The sequence below is a fragment of the Chanodichthys erythropterus genome, chromosome 6, assembly GCF_024489055.1.
Source record: "Chanodichthys erythropterus isolate Z2021 chromosome 6, ASM2448905v1, whole genome shotgun sequence".
Taxonomy (NCBI): Eukaryota; Metazoa; Chordata; class Actinopteri; order Cypriniformes; family Xenocyprididae; genus Chanodichthys; species Chanodichthys erythropterus.
In genome coordinates this window covers 21,245,723-21,269,723 of record NC_090226.1, presented here as the reverse complement: position 1 = coordinate 21,269,723, position 24,001 = coordinate 21,245,723, and the positions used below count along the sequence as shown (strand labels likewise).

The 24,001-nt window shown below is 35.4% G+C and overlaps 1 protein-coding gene across 2 annotated transcripts; it reads right to left on the bottom strand.

Moving 5' to 3' along the window:
• Positions 1-1,353: 1,353 nt before the first annotated feature.
• rtel1 (regulator of telomere elongation helicase 1) lies at positions 1,354-23,635 on the bottom strand. Of its 2 annotated transcripts, XM_067388433.1 has the most exons (33): positions 23,280-23,635; positions 21,743-21,941; positions 21,440-21,533; positions 20,611-20,692; positions 19,664-19,724; positions 19,440-19,515; positions 19,192-19,276; positions 16,049-16,114; positions 15,810-15,963; positions 15,250-15,288; positions 15,046-15,124; positions 14,794-14,891; positions 14,623-14,678; positions 14,469-14,540; positions 13,794-13,875; positions 12,430-12,562; positions 12,239-12,352; positions 11,935-11,975; positions 11,746-11,831; positions 9,934-10,011; positions 9,720-9,797; positions 9,477-9,623; positions 8,220-8,335; positions 8,011-8,134; positions 7,732-7,903; positions 7,207-7,364; positions 6,060-6,155; positions 5,136-5,331; positions 2,461-2,598; positions 2,240-2,362; positions 1,915-2,136; positions 1,697-1,819; positions 1,354-1,602 (listed from the first exon to the last, which is right to left on the bottom strand). In XM_067388433.1, the coding sequence occupies exons 1-33, from the start codon at positions 23,385-23,387 to the stop codon at positions 1,547-1,549; spliced, it is 3,552 nt and encodes a 1,183-aa protein (XP_067244534.1). In that variant the 5' UTR covers positions 23,388-23,635; the 3' UTR covers positions 1,354-1,546. The 2 variants fall into 2 exon arrangements, with proteins under 2 accessions (XP_067244534.1, XP_067244535.1); XM_067388434.1 differs by lacking the exons at positions 19,664-19,724; positions 20,611-20,692; positions 21,440-21,533; positions 21,743-21,941; positions 23,280-23,635 and having other exon boundaries at positions 19,192-19,274; positions 19,440-19,445.
• Positions 23,636-24,001: the final 366 nt, after the last annotated feature.

The window sequence follows — 24,001 nt, the reverse complement described above, 5'->3', positions numbered from 1 at the left end:
GTATTGAATTGCTCTATACATAATTAGTACTGTGCTTAATAAAACGTTCCAATGGGAAACTATTACAAAATATTACTAATTCCCAGACACTCCTTTTATTTTTTTTTGAGTCTATCATATTTAAATAAATAGTTAAAACACACACACACACACACACACTTGTATATGTGGTTTACGGGGACTCTCCATTGGTGTAATAGTTTATATACTGTACAAACTGTACATTCTATCCCCCAACAGTACCCCTACCCCTAAACCTACCCATCACAGAAAACTCTGCATTTTTGGAATTTCAAAAAAAAAAAAAAAAAAAAAACTGTTTAGTATGTTTTTTAAGCCATTTGGTTTACGAGGACATGTATGTATTTATGTATTTTTTGTATGCATAGATTGCTTAAATAAAAAAAATAAATAAAAGTAAAAAGTCTCAGGTGACCACCAGCTTTGTTGTTTTAGCAATGTTTTAATGACCATCCATTTATTTTTTGGTCTTTATTATTATACAAACAGAAAATACAGGAAATATGTACACAAAATGTATTAATAATTCAGAACAAAATGGCTTCTTTAAGCAAAAATCAGTATTTAGTGTGACCTCCTGGACTTCTTCCATCTTTTCAAAGAAAAAATCTGAGAAACTTATATTTTTAAAGTTTTCTTGGCCTTCCAGTTCTTTTCCATTCCATTTAGGTTTAAGAATGCCAGGTTCCTGCTATTGTAAGGGGAGGTCACTAAATACTTGCCACTTTAGCCTATAGAAGTTGTTTGTTTTTTTGTGTGTGTGTTTGTTTGTTTTTTTTCTTCTGTTTTTTAATACTGCATATAAATGTCCTGTATGTTCTGGTTATTCTAATAAAGAGACGGAGAAATAATTATATTTGGTCATTATACCATTGCTAAAACAACATCTAATGGTGGCCTAAGACTTTTGCAGAGTACTGTATGTAATATTTTTCTAAGCAAATTTGATAAAAAAAAAAAAAAAAAAACAGTATAAGCTTAGTTTTTTTTTTAGAAAACTAATTTTTTTTTTAAACTTCTAAATAGTTAAATGTTTTTATGAAAACTTCATTATTACTAATAATATTATCTTAGCATCATACTTTGCATTATATAAAAACAGTTCATGAATCATTCATCAATACATTTTTCCTATGAGCTTTTTTTATATAAATGCATTCGGAAATATATCTATTATTTATGATTAAAACTATGGTGCTACTTCATGGTACAGGGAATATAAAGCTGTCAGATGACTAAAAATCACAAACTATTTTTCAATCTAAACATTAAACATTTAAAAGAAAAAAATAATTGTAAAACACCATTTAAAATTTAAGTATAAAACCCATTTATTTTTATTTTTTTTATATTTCATGTAAAGAATTTATTGAAAAATGCATATACACGTTTCATTTAATTCATTTATTTTTTTAAGTCAGTTAATTAATTTTTTTTTATCATTCTCCTGCATAAATCTCTTCATGCATGGCATATGTAAAAAAGATATATAGATATTGATTCAATATCTCAATCCTAGCAGCATTCATGAAAAGAAGGATGATATCTTGCTTTGAGTCTTTCCTGCAGATAACTGAGATGCTGCAAAGAAAAATAAATAATTATAATTAGCATACTTATCTACTATCCCTGTTACGGAATACAATATATTCATACTTTTATTAAAATAAAATACCTTGATTTGGTGGACTTGATCCCATGTCTGAATCCTGATTTGCTATAGAATCATTTCCAGTCAAGGATTTTAAAAGCTCACCAAACTGCTTCCTGTGCTGTGGTCGAATAAGCACAGATAAACCTAGACCAAACAGAACAAGTTCAGCCTCTTTCCCATCAGATACACATTTTGATAAAGTAAAATGGTTATGATGAACCCAAAAGAAATGGACTAACGTTCTAGCAGAGCGATGTCTTCATCCCTCTCAGTCAATAAACTCACAACAGTTGACACCATCTGTTCATAATTGTTTGATGTTTTATACGCCTGCAAGGCTAAAAACATCTGACGGGTTTTTTCTGCACCGATGGCCTGTTTTATGTCTGACAGCAGAGAGGAACACGATAGACCTTCTTTGATGGATGTTTGGGGCTTCTGGTCTTCATTTCTTACATTCACTGTAAAAATTCCACAAACTTAAAATCAGAAAATGTTCGAAATCATCAAAAGTGAGGAGCAGGCCTTTTTAATAACAGTTAGTATCAATAAGCTCCATTATACCTCCAATTTTACCATCCCCTCCATTAAGTTCTACAGTTCCCAAATGAGGACCACCTTGGTTCAGCTGTCGACTCGAATTCAGCTGCTCGTTGGGAGGATTTACAGGTGACATTTCAGCTTTCACTAGAAAAGTAACAAAACAATGTTATTTATGATTATGGAGAGATAAAATATGGCCCAAATGTTTCCTGTAACTGCTACTCACTATTTACTAGTGTTACCTGAGTTCTGCCCAAGAGCCTCTCGCTCCTCCCTAGACAGCGAATGCTCTTGTTTATAGCCACAACCTTCACCCGTTAACTCCAAGCAGCGCTCATCAAACTCTTTCTTATGGTGTGGTCGGATGAACTGATAAAGACCTTGAGAAAAAGATCAAGGAAAAAAAGGCAAAGTTACATTTTATTCCACCTATTGTTTGTTTGTTTAAAATAACTGATTCATTGAAAGAAGATGATGCTCTTCATCTACCAGTTTTGATTTTAGTCACAATTAGATAGCTACAGACCTCCAAACTTCGTGTGGCCTTCAGATTAGCTCAAGAACAGTGCATAAAGAGCTTCATGGAATGGGTTTCCATGGCTGAGCAGCTGCATCCAAGCCTTACATCACCAAGTGCAACGCAAAGCATAGGATGCAGTGGTGTAAAACACGCCGCCACTGGACTCTAGAGCAGTGGAGACGTGTTCTCTGGAGTGAAGAATCACACTTCTCTGTCTGGCAGTCCAATGGACGAGTCTGGGTTTGGCAGTTGCCAGGAGAACTGACTGCATTGTGCCAAGTGTAAAGTTTGGTGGAGGGGGATTATGGTGTGGGGTTGTTTTTCAGGGGATGGGTTTGGCCCCTTAGTTCCAGTGAAAGGAACTCTTAATGCTTCAGCATACCAAGACATTTTTGACAACTTCATGCTCCCAACTTTGTGGAAACAGTTTGGGAATGGCCCCTTCCTGTTCAAAACATGACTGTGCACCAGTGCACAAAGCAAGGTCCATAAAGACATGGATGAGCGAGACATGGAAAGCCTTACCAGAAGAGTTGAAGCTGTTATAGCTGCAAAGGGTGGGCCAACTCCATATTAAATCATACAGTTTAAGAATGGGATGTCATTAAAGTTCATGTGCACGTAAAGGCAGGCATCCCAAAACTTTTGGCAAAATTTCAACACCCATAATGCATTGGGCATATTGTCATCCAAGGCTACTCCCACCAGTCTGCTGTGGATACACTTGACCAGAGTCAAATACCGCCTTGCTTTAGTAGGAAATACTTCTTAGCAAACTTTTAAGCCTCGTTCAGACTGTCAGTCCAAACAAAAAACAAAAATAGTCAATGTTCCTTCTAAAATGTAAGTGACTTAATATTAAATATTCTGTTGTATGAAATCAATGTCACGTTTTTAATCGTGATGGTAGCCCATTTAAGAAAACAGCATTCTTGGTCGTGTGATATTGCTTAACTGTATCAAGTTATATAAACTCCACATTTTGAATTTTTACCGCAGTATGTTTAACTGAGTTTCTTTTTGTGTGTGCTTTGCTCATGTTTCCATTTCTCCTCAAGATGGTGCGCGAGCCTCAATAGCGCAACCTTGTTATCATCAGTACATTATCCAGCCTATTATCATCGATCACCACTTACACTAAATATAATAAAATCATTCTCGTGGTTTTTTTTTTCCGTTTTGTTTTTTTGTATTGACATTTTAATCAGGTTCTTGTCCGGCCAGGCAAGTAAAATTCTCTTTCACTTGCCCCTTCAAAAAAATCCACTTATCCCGGACTAATTGACAAGCGTTAGTGTCGCACCACATGTTAAACCAGTGCTAAATAATGATTTATAATCGAGATGTCTGACAAAAATCACAATACACATAAGATAAAGAAATTTGCTGTGATTTCGGCTAACGTTATATGTACACGTAAAATGATCACTCAGTTTAAAAGCAACAGTATCTATTCTATTTGTTCTCTGACATTTTCAACTGAATGCGCTGCTCCTCTCAACCACTCACTGAACAGCAGACACAGAGAGGTGCGCCTGCGGCAGCGGGAGGGAAGCAAGATATCGCGCTCGTGCGGCAGTACCGGTGGGTCTCGGAAGCTAGATCAGGTTAACAAGTATATTCGTCACAACGTGCTTTCTTGGAAAACAGTCGCAAAAGGGATCTGTAAAGTCGCTAAGTTGGCAACACTGATGCAGCCATCCGCAGGTCCCAGCTCGTCGCTGTCCAAAACGGCGTTACGACAATTTTGAACCGGCCGGAGGCAATTACCAAACTGGCTCTGTGTATCACACCAATGTACATATTTTACGACAGCAAATCAAAGTTATAAATTATGAAGGCTACACTCAATATAAACTCGAAGTATTATTTTTCTTCAAAATATCTAAAAAGAAAAAAATGTATGCCTGTAGGAATAAAATGTAATGTTTTTTAATGCCATTTAAGGCCTTAATTTTTGCAAAATCCATTTAATGACTTTTAATGCCCCGTGGATACCCTGTCATGTTAGTTCAGAGCAATAACTAATGTTAACAATACAACTTTTGATTTTAAAAATGTATTAGCAAATGCTAAAATTATTATCAACTAAGATATAAGTTTTGATGTAAAGTCTTGTTCATTCTTAGTTAATGTTACCTAATGTAGTTAACTAATGTTACACAATGAAGCCTTATTGTAAAGTGTTATCTCCGTAGTTTTGATGAAAGCCCTGGAGCGGTCAAAAGACTTGAAAGATAAATGTGATTTCCTCAACCCAGGTAAGAACAAGACCCAACTCAAAGAACAAGTAAATATTGTTAAATTACATATAATACAAACATTGTAACAATACACCTTAAAATTAGCATTGAAAACTTGCATTACTCATGGGATGGATATGCTGAGATTTCGCACCTCTGAGCAGACTGTGTGTGTTGTGGTCTTGTATAAGGGGTTCAGCCACATTAGCCAGAAGGTTACTCAGGTCATCCGTTGTCTTGTATAACTGTAGCGCTTCCATGATAAGCTTGAAGTTCTCATGACTCAGGCATCGTCTCAGCTCTATCATGAAAGCTTTGCCTGTTTTTGCAGTACAGGAAGCCACTGTTTTCTGAAACATAGCCAGCAGAAGACAAAGAATACATTTACTTTAATCAAAAGGATCAAAAGAGAAACATGGCCTGTTCCTTTTAATGTCCAAATCCATTTATTTTGGTAAACTACTGAATTAGAAGGTAGTGTAATTTCTGCATCGCCAAATTTTGAACTGCAAAAATAAAGAAAGTTTGAGGAAACCTAGAAACAGCAGCACTACACTAACATTCAAAAGTTTGAGGTCTTTAAGATGTTTTTTTTTCTTTAAATAAATGCTGTTCTTCTCATCATTACATTCAAAGAATCAAATGTATCAGTTTCCACAAAAATATTAAGCAGCACAACTGTTTTCAACATAGATGAAAAAATTATCCTTGAACAGCAAATCAGCATATTAATGATTTCTGAAGGATCGTATGACACGGGAATAAATTACTCTAAAAAATAATTAATTAGATTTAATATTAATTAATTTTAAATAAAAAATGTTTATTATTATTATTAAAATATAGTAAAATAAAAAAAAAGAGTTATTTTAAATTGTAATATTTTGCAATATGGCTGTTTTATGTGTATAAAACAGCCATATTTTATATATATATATATATACACACACACACACACACACATATAAGTACATTCTGATATTGTAAAAGGATGTGAAATGTTAATGTTAAAACAATCCAGTTTCTGCATAGTCTTGTTAAGCAAACAGCTCACAAAGCTTCAATCAAGATGCCTCACCCGCTCTTGAACCACTTTAATTTTCCGTTTCCCACCCCTCGATTCATCATCCAGACGTTTGTCATGCTGGAGGGAAAGAGTAGACAAGCGACTCGCCTGCAGGGGTCACAGACCAATGAGAGAAAAGGAAAATTAGCAAAAAGATTTCAGCATATGAGAAATTTTACAGACCTGCACAATGAGCTAATCTCATGAAAGTAGAAAGATTTGAGAAAAAGATAAAAAGGGATCAAAGGTGTCATTCAAAACCTTGATCATGATTTATGAGGCAATTCTTTACCGTTCATATCTCATTTATTCAGCAAAATTCATTTTCTAGGTTATTCACTTCTAATTTCTCAGAGAAATGTGATGTCTTGTGCCTAAGTAAGTGTTTCTCACAGTAAGCTATCAAACTAATTCAGAAGATCGGGAAAATGGCGCAAACTTCACATGGGACTACTTATTTTTGGGGGACCATGGCAGTATACATCATTATTATAAAGAAAAAGCTGCTCTGACATAAAGTAAAGAGAAAATAACACTGGTTTGGAAAAAGTGCAACAAAGGCCCTGTTTACACCTGGTATTAAGATGCGTTTTGGTCAATCGGATCACAAGTAGACGAAGGAGACACATTCCAGTTTACAGTTCCTGGTCTTCTAATCCAACTCTTTTGTCCACTTTCAGCCACTTCTGTCCTGATTTATTTGAGGGGAGGGTCTATAGGCAAGTAAATGTATGGCTTTTTCAGATCTTTCAATCTAATGGACGACATAAGCTCACACAGTTTACATTATGAATGCGACTGGAGATGATGGAAAAAGACATGGAGAACAGGAGTTTTTTATGCAAGACCACAATGAACACTGTGAGTGAGTGTTAGAAATCAGGAATGTTGAGAAAACATTCCTTCTTGGTAAATTTTTGTCTTCAAGCTAAATTTGGTTCTTCAGTCAACAAAGTTTAAATCCCGTCTACTGCGAAAGCAATCAGGTCAAATGCGTTTTCGACGATCTCTGGAAGTGGTCAAAAGTGGACAAGCTCAAAACGATTTAGACCCTGTATTTTGCGTCATCCACTTGTGATATGATATTAAGATGCATTTTGGTCGATCCGATGTAAACAGGGCCTAAACAATCTCTCTCGCAATGTAATTCTTGTCTTACCCTTTCTTCCCCAACCATGGTGTCTTCCCTTCCTCCTTTGTTGGTTGTGTCATCCAGGGCATCCAGCAGGCTAACAGGTTTCCTTTTACTAGTCATCTCCATCTCATATTGAATGCAAAGTCTGGCTGCCCCATCCCTTCCAGAAAGCTCTTCTGAATCTAAAACAACACAATTTTTGCTGACTTGTCTTGCACTGAACTTAACTGACAACAATGTCAAAAATTAATGCGTCGAGAAAAACTATAAACAACCAAATCTGAGGGTTCTGCTTCTGTTAAAAGATAGAATAGGCTCCAAGCATTATCTAATGTTAATGTTTGATTTGTTTTTTAAAAATGAGAACAAATAATAACTTGTTGCTTAATTACTTGACTTTTATATTGATTACCTTTAAATTAATTAGGGAATCAATGGCGACATTAACTTCCAAGACCTGGTATATGTGTTAATGAAAAACACATTCATCCAAGAGACTTCAGACCTCACAAAAAGGCCAGGAAAAAAGAAAAATGGAGGTGATCTCACCTAATTTTCTTCTTTTTAGGCTGGGGACGTGCGAGTCTACCATTTTGGCCTTTTGAGCGGTGTCGCTGAGCCAGACACTCTTAGGAGGACAGCTGGAGCCAGTGTTGAGTGGCCTGGTATCTGCCTGATTCTTACTGTCCTCTGCTTTTCCTTTCCTAACGGGAACTGGTCTCTGATACACAAATCCACCAATAAATGTGCAAGTCAGCTCTTATTAGTGCAAAAACTGCCTTGCAGATTTTCATGGTACAGGAATACACAAACAGGAAATGGACATACAGTTTTCTGCGCCGTCCGAAAGAAATGAGCCACATCACGGACCATGGTACCGAAGTTATCGTAAATCTTAACATATGGCTTCACCCAAGAAGGAAGCTGATTACGGGCTTCGGTGCCTCTGAACCTGGATTACAATCCCAGAACATTAATACTGGAGTACATGCTCTTCTGTCACATTAGGAATGGCTGTTCTAGTAATTAGCGCTGACCTGTGATCACAGAGGAAGATGGCTCCATAGTCTTCTCTGTGGCGGATCACTCTTCCAATGGCTTGATTGACAGCTCGAGAGGCCTGCTGTCTGTACCACTCCTGCCCAGACAGATACTGAACAACCAGACAGACCATAAGAACACTCAACTGTACCTGAACCATTAAAGAGACTTCCTCTCCATTATATTATTACCTGTTTCATATTCTTTTTCCTGTGCATTTTTGTACATTGGTTGCACCACATGACTTCGATTTTGTAGACACAAATTTTTCAAATAGTTTAATATTTTGACAATAGTATTTTGAAATAATAATCAAATATTTCTTAGGTTTTTCTTTTCAAGAATTTCATCCTTTTATGGGGGGATTTTTCAACAATATGTCATTAGGACAGTTGTGCCATCCTGATATTTTTCACCTTCAAATATCAAAATGAATTTCAGTTCAGGAACCTGTTTATCATAAAAGAGCTGTATTCATTGTCATTACATGTATGAATTTAAAGTAATTTTGGATAAATAGATGTATAATTAATGATGGTAACACTTTTAATTAAAGCCTTAATGTAACAACTAATGCATTATAAATATATCCATAATGTATTTTAATAATGCATTATATCTTTTCATAAATAATTGTAACCAAAGTTAAAATGCATTATAATACTCCTTGTTACATCTGAAATTGGTTGTTCTAGATACATAACGTCACAATTAATAGATAAGCATTATAGTGTATTTAATGGTGGTTACAATTATTCATGAGGCCATACAATGCATTTTAAGTATTACAAGGCATAATTAATGCATTAAAAAGTAAGTAAGATTAATTATTTTATATATTAATTAGTGTTTAAGAGATTGGTGTGGCTAAGATTTTTATTTATAAATGCTTTTTAAAGATGCATTTGCATTTACTGCAAACACATTTTATTTTATTTGCAAATACAGTAAAAACAGCAATATTGTGAAATATTATAAAAATTTTAAATAACTGGTCTATTTAAGAAGTAATTTATTCCTGTGATGGTAAAGCTGAATTTTCAGCATCATTACGGCCAGTCTTCAGTGTCACATGATCTTTCACAAATCATTCTAAAATTTTGACAAAATAAGAATTTAAATAATTTTAATTGTATTAAAATTACAATAAATTAACATATTAAATTGACAATCTTTATGACAGCAGTCGGTACATAGGTACAATATCTGCATTCTATTAAAAACCACAGTCAAGGATTTTGAAGAGCAGGTACCTTCACTCCACTAATTTTTTTTCTGCACATCTCATCCAGATACTGCATTTTAAGCACCACTCTGGGGTCCATCCTGGGGGGGAAGGGAAGTCCAGTGATCACAACCCCTCGACCGTACGTGTCGGCAAAATCCAACCCTTCACTTGCCTTGGGGAAAGATGGAAAACAAAAAGAAATAGGTTGATATTACTGGTTTTGGTTCATAATAAAGTATTTTACTGCATGAAATTTTTATAGTCTTACCTTTCCTCTACATACAGCGAAGAAGCTGCCTCCGCTAGAGTTTGGGTCATTCACCTTGTCATAATAACCATCAATCACCTGCAAGAGAATCCAATTTCAGAGCAGCACTGACTGACAGCTTGTGCAGATCAAGCTATGCTGGCATTATGGCAGCATCTATATCAAATCATACTGAGTGCACAATTATTACATGACTGATACCAGTAGCGGTTACCTCAGTAAAAGTGCCTTTACCCCTCGGTTCTACAAACATGGGCTTCACATTCTCAATGCGATCTGCATGTCCATTAGCCTGAAAGAGTGAAGGGGAATGGTGCATAGTTACTTAAATGCTAAAGTTGGCAAAAGATGAAGAAGGTAATCATGAATCTACAGACATTTTAAAAATGCACAATGTCTTTCATTCATTTCCCAATAAACTTATCAAGTGTAAGGAACATGCTGTCTAACTCTTAAACAAATCATTGTTTTTGTTCTCTTCAATGAATCATTTAATTAATTGCCCTGAACATTTTTTTTCCCCGAATCAGACTGAATCAAAATCACAACTCATCACTTGAAAGGAATAGTTCACCCAAAAATGAAAATGATCCCATGATTTACTCAGCCTCAAGCAATCCTTGGTGCATATAAATATCGCCTTTCAGAAGAACACAATATATCCTGGCTCTTACAAGCTTGATAATGGTAGTGAAGGGAGCATGAGATTTTGAAGCCCAAAAAAGTGCATTCATCCACCATGAAAGTAATCCATATGGCTCCAAGGCCTTCATAGCGAAGCGATGGGTTTTTTTAAGAAAAATCTATATTTAAAGCTGCAGTCCGTAGCTTTTTTTTACAGACTGCAGCTTAAAATTATCCAAAATCAATTTTTTTCCTTACCCAAGCTTGATTCACAATGGTAAGCTTGTAATAATGTTTTCTAATTTGAGTGGTATTGGTAGGTTTCCGTGAGAAATTTGAGCATGTTTGTCTTTGCGTCACATATGTATACATAAAGAACGAGTCCCAGCTAGAAGGCCGTGAGGATGCTGTAGGTGGCGGATCATTTATAGCCTTTTCTCACAGCAGCTGGAATAATTAAACTGATTTTGATGCCGGATTGTACAGTAATGACAAATTAACATTAGAGATTAGACTGGTCAGAAACTGTTTTCTGGTGAAAATTCTTATTTTGGTCAGACTACAATCTGTGATTTCGAAGTACAATATCCACCAGTGCAGTGACTGACAGCCACACATTCTCCTAAAAAGATTTATCCGCACTGAGGGGCCGTGTCGATGCACAACCCACGTAAAGATGATAATTCCGCAAATAACTGCAATTGCAGGTTTCAAACAGAGATGGCGACAGAGGCAAAACTTACAGACTGCAGCTTTAAAATTATATAAATAATAATAATAATGTAGCTTCCGGTAGACGGATGTACACATCGATTTATGCCAAAAGAGTAACCTCTGCCGGGACATAGGATGTAGGAGTATTGTAAGCTTAGACGCCTCTCACGGTTCAAACAAATAGGGCTGTACAACAAACTCAAGCTCCTCTTCTCTTATATCAAAATCCTCTAACATTTCTTTTAAAAATTTCTCATTTTAGACTGCTAATTCGTGACCGGTGTTTTGTTTTGCTCTAACCTCAGCGCTTCCACGTTCGTCAATACGTCATGCTTCAGGTCAGGGGTTACTCTTTCGCTGGCGGAAGCTAGTTATTATAGTTTATGAAGTTTTGAATATGGATATTTTTCTTACAAAAACCCATTGCTTCACTTCAGAAGGCCTTTATTAACCCACTGGAGCTGTATGGATTACTTTTATGATGGATGGATGCACTTTTTTTGGGCTTCAAAATCTCACTACCATTATAAAGCTTGGAAGAGCAAGGATATTTTTTGTGTGTTCGTCGAAATAAGATACACCTAGGATGTATTTTTGGGTGAACTATCCCTTGAACTAAACAACTCATTTGAACTGGTCAGTCAGCTACATACTGCATCTTTAATGAGTTTAGACTGAACACGCTCACCCTCCAGAACTCCAGAGTCTTATCCATCACCGGATACGAGGGAAAGAACACCAGCAGTCCATGAGGCACCACCCGTGTCAGATTGACTGCAAACCCAATCATATGAATATCATCACACTCATCATCAGATCATTACTAATAAGAGATCAAGATCAGATCGGCTGCTGTTTCAGTGTAAGGATCTCTCACCAAGAGTGTTTCCCATAGACGACATGTTTTCAGGAACAAACCTTCAAAAACCAAAGAACAATGTTTACACTCCTCCTAATGGCTCACATATGGCTTCAGTTGCCTTGGAATATAGCAAATGAGTCATATGAACTACTTTTATGGTTCTTTTTTTGAACCATGACATCCTATGGTCAATTTAAATGCCATTTCTTATATAAAAATAATAGCAACTGGGTTTGAAACAAAATGAGGGTGAATATATAATGACAGTTTAAAGCAGAGGGTGTTGATGCGACTAAACAGCCTTTAATAAAACACTTACCTCCTGTCAAAGGATGTGCTCAACTGCACGCCATCCGGACCTTTTTCAATGATACTGACAAAGATCTGATCACGCTGGATGACATGAGGATTCTCCAAGGATACAGGGAAAGGACTGCAGAAAATCAGCAAAGAATTAGCATCCAACCTGCATCAACTCAGAGGGGACAGCTAGAGGAGAAGAGCACGAACATTTGCATTTCACAGGTGAAGGATGAGAGCGGCGAGAGAGTTCCACTGGTCAGAATGATGCTGCGTACTCCCTGTCCGAGCAACTCCTGCATGCTGAACCCCGGTGAAAAACACCAGAAACTCAGCACGTTCCCTATAAAATATACACACCATTTCAATCTTTTACAGCTTTGGCATACAAAATTAACCTGCAAGATTCAGTATTTCATCATGGATGTGGTTTTTATGTGCACCAAGGTGACCAAAACATGTAACATTGAAGCAATAACACACATTAAGGCTGCACGATATTTAGAAATAATCAAAATCTTGCAAAAGTACATATCGCAATATACATATTGCATTGGCTTGCGACAACTGCATGAATTTAATACTCCAAAAGAGTACAAAAAGTCCAAGTTTTGGGTTGAGTTTTAAACTGGACTGTTACATATGTGTGGTCTGCTTTAATGTTATTAAATACAACAAAGTGAAGTACTCAGGCGCACAGAAAGCCAACTCTCGGACAGCACGTGATTCCGAATTCAGTTCTCTTCCACAGCTTATATGGCAAATGTACACAAAAAAAATTATGTCAAAATGTCCATCTTGGTGAGTATTCACATAAACGCAGTCAGTTTTGTTTTAAGTGGACTAAACAGTTGAAAGAAAGCATGCATGTAACAATAAATTGGATCTGTGCAGCTCTTAAAATGACAGCAGCCTAAAAAAACCTGCTTCCGTTTGTGTGCTTAATATTAATCAAACAAAAGAGAGAAAATCACTCACTGCTCTTGACTGAATAACTTACAGCTTTAATAAGAATCAGTATATATTTAATTCATACAGTGAAGACTAAGCAGTGTTTACTTTTACATATAATTATTCAATTTCTGTTGTTAAATAAATCTAACGTAGGCTTACCTGAAACCCTAAACCCTTTATGTAAAGGTTTATGTAAACCCTCCTGGTTTACACTGACATTAAAATGACACTTACTTCTACTGCTACATAAGTAGCTAATGCTACAGTAAAGCAGTAGTTGTAGGGATGCTATCTTCTCACAAAAAGAATGTGAAAAATGTATAATGATTGTATCATTTTCCGTTTTAAAATATACTTGAAATATAAATTTAAATGTATTTTATACAGTTAAAGTGTTATTGTATTGCATATTGAATATTGCATTATTTAACAAGTTATCACATATTGCCGTTTTCTTCAATATCATGCAGCCCTAATACATATTATAACTTTCAGATTCTCCATGACTGGTAAACTACATCAAAACAAAACAGAATGTGCGCACCAGTCAATAACAACTTCCCTTTGAAAACACTTCGCTACACATGAGGTGTCTCAAAGATTGAATACGAGTCTCATACCTTGTTTCTTGGTAGAGGAGGAAGCCCATACATCAGTCATCTGTTTCTTCTTGAAGTTGTTGGTGTCTGGATGAATGTGGACCTGATATCAGACACAGATTTGGGAATCAGAAGCAGAGAGGGAAGATGAAAGACAAGGATTGGGGTCAGTAAGATGTTTTAATGTTTTTGAAAGAAGACTCTTCATAAACAAAGCTGCATTCATTTGATCAAAAATACAGTTAAACAGAAATTCTATGAAATATTACAATGTAACTTTTCTATTTTAATATATTTTAAAACATCATTTATTTTCAGCAGCAATTACTCCAGTCTTCAGTGACATGATTTTTCAGAAATCATTGCGGATTTAGTGCTTAAGAAACATTTCTTTTTATCATCAATGTTTAAACAGCAGTGCTGCTTAATATTTTGTTGGGATTCTTTGATGAACAGCATTTATTTGAAATTGAATATCTTTTGTAACATTATAAATGTCTTTACTGTCCCTTTTGATCAATTAACATTTCTTTTATATATATAAAATGAAAATTAATTGAAAGGGTAAGATTTTAAGAATTTTTTTTTTAAATCAAATTTACAACATAACTTTAATACTCACTCCAACTAAAACCTGATATCCCCAGAAATGCAACAATGAAGACAGAATGAATGTGAAAATCAATCGGAGCAAACCTTAAACTCCTTCATGCTGTTTCCCATCTGTGATTTCTTGCTGCCCTCTGTAGGTTCAGCCCCAAACACCAGCTGATTCAGCACAAACAGACAAACACAATAAAAATACAGAAAATTACTAATTTATCTCTTTAAAATACCCTACACTTCTCACCTGGATTATATCTGCTACTTTCTGTAGTCCGCTGGTGTTCAGAAATACACCAGGCCCTGCAAAAAAATAAATAAATAAACAAATATTACACATATGGGTCAATGTTAAACTGATAAACAGAAAAGGTCAATTATAATGAGGATTTGTATAGAACAGCTGCTTAATACTCACTCCCTGCTAAATATCCTGTGATCTGCTCCATGGCTTCCACTATAGCATTTTTAGTTTCAAAGTTCACATTAGCTGTTTGAAAAAGCTCATATATGAAGCTTTAAAAAAAAGGAAGAGACAGAAAATTAGCAGTTCAATTTAGCTGATGTGCATCTAAAAAGGGTGATTTTATAGTCAATATCTCAAGGACACTGATACACATTCCCAGCACTAAACTGAATCAGATCACAGGTTCACTGATGCTCCACTCACCTGCCGGGTTTGGTGATTCCTTGATTATTTGCTGGCATCTCAAATCCGTTAATGGATGATTCCAGATCCATCAAAATTTCTGTAACATTATTAAGCGGTGCTCTCAGCAAAATGTTTCAGTACTGAAAAATGGATTCCAAATAGCTCCAAAAATCCAATAATGTATTAAAAGATATACATTTTAATTTTTGAAGAGTAACCTACGTTTTATTTTTGCAATTGTGGTAATATCCAGTTTCAATCCTGTAAAATAATATATAGGATAAAAACAAAGGAAAACCAAAAATTATTCAGATAATAGATATCATTTTTTATTACTAGTGGGTGCAGGACACTATAGTTCATTTATGTAAGTGAGGATAGCAAAATAAAGTAAACTGTGACATATTATACCAAAAAAATTCTTCATACAGTGGACTACCAGTAAAACTGATAAAAATTTGGAACCACAAATTATTCAGACACTTTGACCTGACCATGTTTTGCTTAAGTGTTATCTGGCATAATTAACAATCATGTTTTCTGACAGTTTAACGCTGAGATCTTGTCATATTTTATTACCATTTTTTAAAACTATAACGAATAAACTGTTATAATGTGTGTAATGTTGAAGGTGTCTGAATAAATTTTGGTTTGACTGTATATATACACAAAGCATATATAAATAACATGTTGAAATATATAAACTATTTATTTATATTATGCTTAAAATATAAAAAATCATTTTAAATAGAAACAAATTGCCAGGTCTTTGTCAAACTAACCAGAATTCAGTGATTCCACATTAAAATCTTCAGCAGAATCTGCTTTGCTAATGTCTGAGGCCTGTTCCCGCAGCAGTCGATCCACGGCTTCAATGGCAGAAATCAGGTCGTAAGGGGCGAGGTCAAACGAGGTGGACTCTTCACACATCTTCTCCTAAAAAAAACAACAACAAGACAACAAGAAGTAAACAAACAAGAATATAAAATGGCTATGAGGTCTCAAACATCAAGACACTTACAACATTATGTGCCTCATCAAAAATAACCACAGCTCCTTTCAGCTCTATGTTGTGTGCTCTTCGACTCTGTGAATAAACAGAAATCATAATTGTGAATTAAAAAAAAAAAAAAAAACCTAGAACAATATAGATCAAATCAAAAATATACAATAATTACAATATAAATAAAATAAATAATACCATTAAAAAGTTTGGGGTCAGTTAATAAATTCAACAGTACAGTTTTCTTCAATAAACACTTTCATTCAGCAAGAACACTTAAAGGGTTAGTTCACCCAAAAATGAAAATTCTGTCATTTATTACTCACCCTCATGCCGTTCCACACCCGTAAGACCTTCGTTGATCTTCGGAACACAAATTAAGATATTTTAGTTGAAATCCGATGGCTCAGTGAGGCCTCCATAGGGAGCAATGTCACTTCCTCTGTCAAGATCCATAATGGTACTAAAAACATATCTAAATCAGTTCATGGGAGTACAGTGGTTCAATATTAATATTATAAAGCGACGAGAATATTTTTGGTGCGGCAAAAAAACAAAATAACGACTTATTTAGTGATGGCCGATTTCAAAACACTGCCTCATGAAGCATCGGAGCATTGTGAATCTGTGTGTCGAATCTGCAGTTCGGAGTGCCAAAGTCACGTGATTTCAGCAGTTTGGCGGTTTGACCCGCGAACCGATTCATGATTCGATACACTGATTCACAATGCTCCGATGCATTCTGAAGCAGTGTTTTGAAATCGGTCATCACTAAATACTTCGTTATTTTTTTTTTTTTGCCGCACCAAAAGTATTCTCTTCACTTTATAATATTAATATTGAACCACTGTACTCACATGAACTGATTTAGATGTGTTTTTAGTACCTTTATGGATCTTGAGAGGAAAATGACATTGCTCCCTATGGAGGCCTCACGGAGCCATCGGATTTCAACTAAAATATCTTAATTCATGTTCCAAAGATTAATGAAGGTCTTACGGGTGTGAAACGACATGAGGGTGAGTAATAAATGACAGAATTTTCATTTTTGGGTGAACTAACCCTTTAAATTGAAGTAAATTCTTTTTAAAATGTTATAATTTTTTTTATTTCAAATGAATGCTGTTCATTTGAACTTTCTATTTCATCAAAGACTATAATGCCATCCAAAAATATTAAGCAGCACAACTGTTTAACATTGATAATAATAATAAGTATTACTTGAGCATTAAATCAGTATATTAGAATTATTTCTGAAGAATCGTGTGACACTGAAGTCTGGAGTAATGATGCTGAAAATTCAGCTTTGCCATCACAGGAATAAGTTACATTTTAAAATATATTAATTGTAATAATATTACACAATATTATTGTTTTAGTTTTTTTTTATTATACAGTGAGGAAAATAAGTATTTGAACACCCTGTTATTTTGCAAGTTCTCCCACTTAGAAATCATGGAGGGGTCTGAAATTGTCATCGTAGGTGCATATAAACTGTGAGAGACATAATCTAAAAATTTTTTTCCAGAAATCACAATGTATGATTTTTTTAACTACTTATTTGTATGATACAGCTGCAAATAAGTATTTGAACACCTGAGAAAATCAATGTTAATATTTGGTACAGTAGCCTTTGTTTGCAATTACAGAGGTCAAACGTTTCCTGTAGTTTTTCACCAGGTTTGCACACACTGCAGGAGGGATTTTGGCCCACTCCTCCGCACAGATCTTCTCTAGATCAGTCAGATTTCTGGCCTGTCGCTGAGAAACACGGAGTTTGAGCTCCCTCCAAAGATTCTCTATTGGGTTTAGGTCTAGAGACTGGCTAGGCCATGCCAGAACCTTGATATGCTTCTTACAGAGCCACTCCTTGGTTATCCTGGCTGTGTGCTTTGGGTCATTGTCATGTTGGAAGACCCAGCCTCGACCCATCTTCAATGCTCTAACTGAGGGAAGGAGGTTGTTCCCCAAAATCTCACAATACATGGCCCCGGTCATCCTCTCCTTAATACAGTGCAGTCGTCCTGTCCCATGTGCAGAAAAACACCCCCAAAGCATGATGCTACCACCCCCATGCTTCACAGTAGGGATGGTGTTCTTGGGATGGTACTCATCATTCTTCTTCCTCCAAACACGTTTAGTGGAATTATGACCAAAAAGTTCTATTTTGGTCTCATCTGACCACATGACTTTCTCCCATAACTCCTCTGGATCATCCAAATGGTCATTGGCAAACTTAAGACGGGCCTGGACATGTGCTGGTTTAAGCAGGGGAACCTTCTGTGCCATGCATGATTTCAAACCATGACGTCTTAGTGTATTACCAACAGTAACCTTGGAAACGGTGGTCCCAGCTCTTTTCAGGTCATTGACCAGCTCCTCCCGTGTAGTTCTGGGCTGATTTTTCACCTTTCTTAGGATCATTGAGACCCCACAAGGTGAAATCTTACATGGAGCCCCAGTCCGAGGGAGATTGACAGTCATGTTTAGCTTCTTCCATGTTCTAATGATTGCTCCAACAATGGACCTTTTTTCACCAAGCTGCTTGGCAATTTCCCCATAGCCCTTTCCAGCCTTGTGGAGGTGTACAATTTTGTCTCTAGTGTCTTTGGACAGCTCTTTGGTCTTGGCCATGTTAGTAGTTGGATTCTTACTGATTGTATGGGATGGACAGGTGTCTTTATGCAGCTAACGACCTCAAACAAGTGCATCTAATTTAGGATAATAAATGGAGTGGAGGTGGACATTTTAAAGGCAGACTAACAGGTCTTTGAGGGTCAGAATTCTAGCTGATAGACAGGTGTTCAAATACTTATTTGCAGCTGTATCATACAAATAAATAGTAAAAAAATCATACATGGTCATTTCTGGATTTTTTTTTTTTAGATAATGTCTCTCACAGTGGACATGCACCTACGATGACAATTTCAGACCCCTCCATGATTTCTAAGTGGGAGAACTTGCAAAATAGCAGGGTGTTCAAATACTTATTTTCCTCACTGTATTTTCGATTAAATAAATCCTTGGTGCGCAATCTGCGCATAAGAGACTTCTTTCAAAAAGAGTAAAACAAAACAAAACAAAAAAATCTTACAGACCCCAAAATTTTGAACAGCGGTGTTGTATCTAAAGTGATGATATTGGTAGGGTAAATGTCTCACCTTTGGGTCAAGCAGATAGTTGTAAGGCATGAAAATGACATCAGCGTGTTGTTTGAGTGAGCGTGACAGGTAGTATGGACAAACTCTACGGAAACAAACTGAGCAATGTCACTATTTACAAACACTCAAAGAAAAGATTCACATTGGAATCATGTCAGATTCAGCATCAGCAGGTCGAAGAATTGTTTTAATCGCAGATTTCTTTCAGAGCTTCAGTCAAGGCCATGAAACAGTATGCAGTGTCTCACCTTTGCTTTTTGCCTGTTTTTACAAGATCCTCCACATCCAGGATAGAATTAATTATTTCTTTGTCAGTGCTTTTTTCTAAAAAAAAAAAAAAAAGAACAAAACTAAAATAACAGTCAGCAATTTCTTGTAGTGTCGCACATTAACAACTAAAACCATTATAATAGAAACTCTTTTATGTAATAAAGTCACAAATCTCTATAGGTCACCGATGTTAGTCTCATACCATCAACATTGTTGTAGAAGACACAGGAGCGGGACGACACTTTTGCTCTGCACATGTGGACCTTGAGATAAGGCATAATGCTTTCATTAAAATGGTGTTAAAATACATTGTAATTTTAAAGGGTTAGTTCACGCAAAAATGAAAATAATGTCATTAATTACTCACCCTCATGACCTTCGTTCATCTTCGGAACACAAATTAAGACATTTTTGTTGAAATCCGATGGCTCCGTGAGGCCTGCATAGCCAGTAATGACATTTCCTCTGTCAAGATCCATAAAGGTACTAAAAACATATCTAAATCAGTTCATGTGAGTACAGTGGTTCAATATTAATATTATAAAGCGACAAGAATATTTTTGGTGCACCAAAAAAAAAAACAAAAAAAAAAAACGACTTATATAGTGATGGCCGATTTCAAAACACTGCTTCAGGAAGCTTCGGAGCATTATGAATCTTTTGTGTCGAATCATGATTCGAATCACGTGTCAAAACGCCAAACTGCTGAAATCACGTGACTTTGGCGCTCCGAACCGCTGATTTGACACAAAAGATTCATAACGCTCCAAAGCTTCACGAAGCAGTGTTTTGAAATCGGCCATCACTATATAAGTCGTTATTTTGTTTTTTTGGTGCACAAAAAATATTCTTGTCACTTTATAATATTAATATTGAACCACTGTACTCACATGAACTGATTTAAATATGTTTTTAGGACCTTTATGGATCTTGAGAGAGGAAATGTTATTGCTGGCTATGGAGGCCACACTGAGCCATCGGATTTCAACAAATAAATCTTAATTTGTGTTCCGAAGGTGAACGAAGGTCTTACGGGTGTGGAACGGCATGAGGGTGAGTAATAAATGACAGAATTTTCATTTTTGGGTGAACTAACCCTTTAAGTGTCTGTTGTCACACAAACACACAGCGAGGTACTGATCATCATACCTTAATGTGGTTACTCTCATGACGCATCACTTCCTGGTTTATGCAGAGCTGTTCTCTAGATCCCAAAACACAAATCTTTGGCCTATAAAAAAAAAAGAACAATACTAGCTGTTGTTAGTTATTTGAATAAAAACAACAAACAAACAAACAAAACAAAAAAAACTGCACTACCGTTCAAAAGTTTGATGGGTTTTTATTTTTAAGAAATACTTCAGCGAAGATGCATTAAAATGGTCGAAAATGACATTTGAGACATTTATAATCTCAAATAAATAAACTTTTGAACTTTGTATTCATAAAATAATTCTGTAAAAAATTATCACGATTTACACAAAATATTAACATATTATTTAACATTGATAATAAAAAGATGTTTGTTGAGCACCAAATCAGCATTAGAATGATTTCCTCTTTTGTGATCCTATTTTATACTGGTTTTACATAAAGAAATTCACTTAAAAAGTGCAAACATAATAATTTATGAATGCAGATAACATAATACTGATTTATGAAGGATCATGTGACACATAAATTTAAGATATATTAAAATAGAAAACAGTTTTTTTTAATTGTAATAATAATAATAATAATAATAATTCACAATATTACTGTTTTAACTGTATTTTTGATCAAATGAATGCATCCCTGGTCAACATAAGAGACTTCTTTTAAAAACATAAATGTTCAAACTGTAGCGTACTGTATGTATTCTAGAATATGCTGAAAAACATTTTGGTAGGATACAATCATGTTTTCATATTCTCAGTGATCATGAATGGCTGACTGTACAACATCGCTTAAATATGTGATGTTAACTCAGATAGCTGACCTGTATGATGTGTTCTTGAGCTCATTTACGACCTGTGTAAGCTGGGAATGCGTCCTGGAAGCATATATGATCTTGGGGATGTCCGTGTAATAAGCTAAATTAAAAAATAAATAAAAGGAAAGACAAAACTCATGACATTGACACTTGTGTTTCGAAATATAATTCCTATGGTTGTCCAGCATGTCACTTTCATTAGGTTTATAATTCATACAAACAATTTAGCCTTTGAAAACACAATAAATGTTTACGAATGATATTAAAATAAATCATATCGATACTGAATCAATAAATTAATGACAGTACTTGGAGTGTCTCCGTCGGTGGCTGCCGTTCCCCATGATGACATTGGTCTGTCAGGGAACAGCTCCGCACCGCCCATTCTCTCTGCTATCTTGCGGGCAGAGATGGTGTCTTTGAAGTTCTCTCTCCAGCCCAGCGCTGAACACAGCAGACAGAGCGTTTTCCCAGTGCCAGTGGGACTTTCAAGAACTCCATTGACTTTCTGAAAGAGTACAAGAGCGTGTCATTCTTGTTAACAGGCAATGAATAGAACAATGTGACCTTAAAATCTTTATTGCATTAGATTAACCCCTTAACTGTCACCCCCACTTTTTTTTTTTAGACAAGAAAATGCACTATCCAAACTTAAATGGTTGTAATTCACGCATACTTTGGAGTATAGACAAAAGGCTGGTCTTGTTTTAAAGATGAAATTTGGCAGATTATTGTAGATGTGAAAATACTTATGTAAGTGAAACAGAAAAAAAGTTATAGAAGTTTATGTTTATGAAAATGTAAAATGTAAAAATATAATATTTTATATTTTACATAAAATATATATTTTACAAAACAAGTTTTACTCTCAAGCTGCAAGGAAATCAAAGCCAAAAATCTGAACAAGTTGTGTTCCAAATTTCAGGTTGATATCTCAAAAAATGAGCTTTCAGTAAGATTTTGTTTGGGCGCAGTACCACACTTTTTCACTAGATGACAACCAAGCTCCATTACTGACCATATAAAGGCGCCTCCATTTCCATATATGGTTTGAGTGATCTGAACCATATATTTCCATTATTTTCATACAATTTATGAAGTAGATATCCTATATAGAAGTAGTATGGGAAGTTTGGCAGAATTTGATATGAATTCAGCCTCTAATAAACATAAAAATAACATGTATGTAGGCCTAGGTTATAGATCGGCGCCACAATCATAAATGTATTTTTTTTTCCTATTAAAAACATTTTCAGACCTTTTTTTCTCAAAAAATTTAATGGATGTTATCTTTTGAACTCTTGGCATGAAAAAAAACATGTTTCAACCAATCTTTAATGATTTTTCATGTTCATTGCAATTTCAAAATAAAGGTCTGAACATGCCTTATGAGTATGAAAATATGCTTGTTGCAAATTGATAAATTACTGCTCCTATGTAATTTATTTTGGAAATCAGTCACCAAATATGTAAACTACAGATTCTAAGCTTTCAAATGATATATAGTTTGTCAAGATTCGTTTAGGTTTAGTATAGAATATTACTGTTTTAAATATGTAATGGCAAACGTCCCACCTGTGGGACGGTGACAGTTAAGGGGTTAAAGCACCACAGCCTTCATATTATACATGAATCAAAGGGTAAGTAAAACAAAAATGTCATTCTGCTTTCAGTAAAATGTCATTCTGCAATTGCATATTACTTCTAATGGAAAAAGTGACTGAACTTTTTGGAAATAAAAAAAAGTGGTAGACTTTTGTATTGGTTAAGACTATAATATTTAAAGTCCCTTAGACTTTCAAAGTAGTTGGTATTTCAATGACTATCTAGAAATGTAGAGTCTCACATTCTGCAGGCACTCGATGACTTTGCTCATGTAGTCCTCCTGGCACGGGTATGGAGTGAAGGGAAAGTCCACAGTGACTCCTCTGAGCTTAATATGAGGCATTTTCATCCAAAATACACTGATCACATGTAAAAAGCTGCACCAAAACACTATAAGTCAGCCACTCTTAACTATAATCACAGAGACAACCACAATCCCTTAACAAAGCTCGAAGAAATAATCATTCATTCTGGTCGGCTCTTTTTGAATGTAAAACAACGATGTTAAATGCACTAAAATAAATGACATCTAAACCAAGTGACAAGTTACTCCAGAACAAGACAGTAAAAGAAACTCCAGAACCGCGCCATTTGTTTTTTCTCTTCTTCTCTTCCGCTCCACAGGAAAACTCGTGCTCCGAGTGTAATGCTGCCTCCTAAAGGCCACGCTGGAGAAGTGCAGCCACAGGCACAACAGGTCATGTCGCAGCATACAAACAAACATAATACCTTACCTGTTGCTGAGTAGAATTGGACCTTCTCGCAAAGTCAGAATAAATGCGATATCTTAAAAATGATTTAAGTTTAAGTATTTAAATAATATTAAAATTGTAATATCACTGTAACTGTTTGGTTGCTGTGTTTACATTTTCAAGTATGAAACACCATTTGTCATACCTAATTGTTTTTCAAGGTTTCTCATAACAGAAATGAAATTATTATTATGAAATTATATGAAGGCAT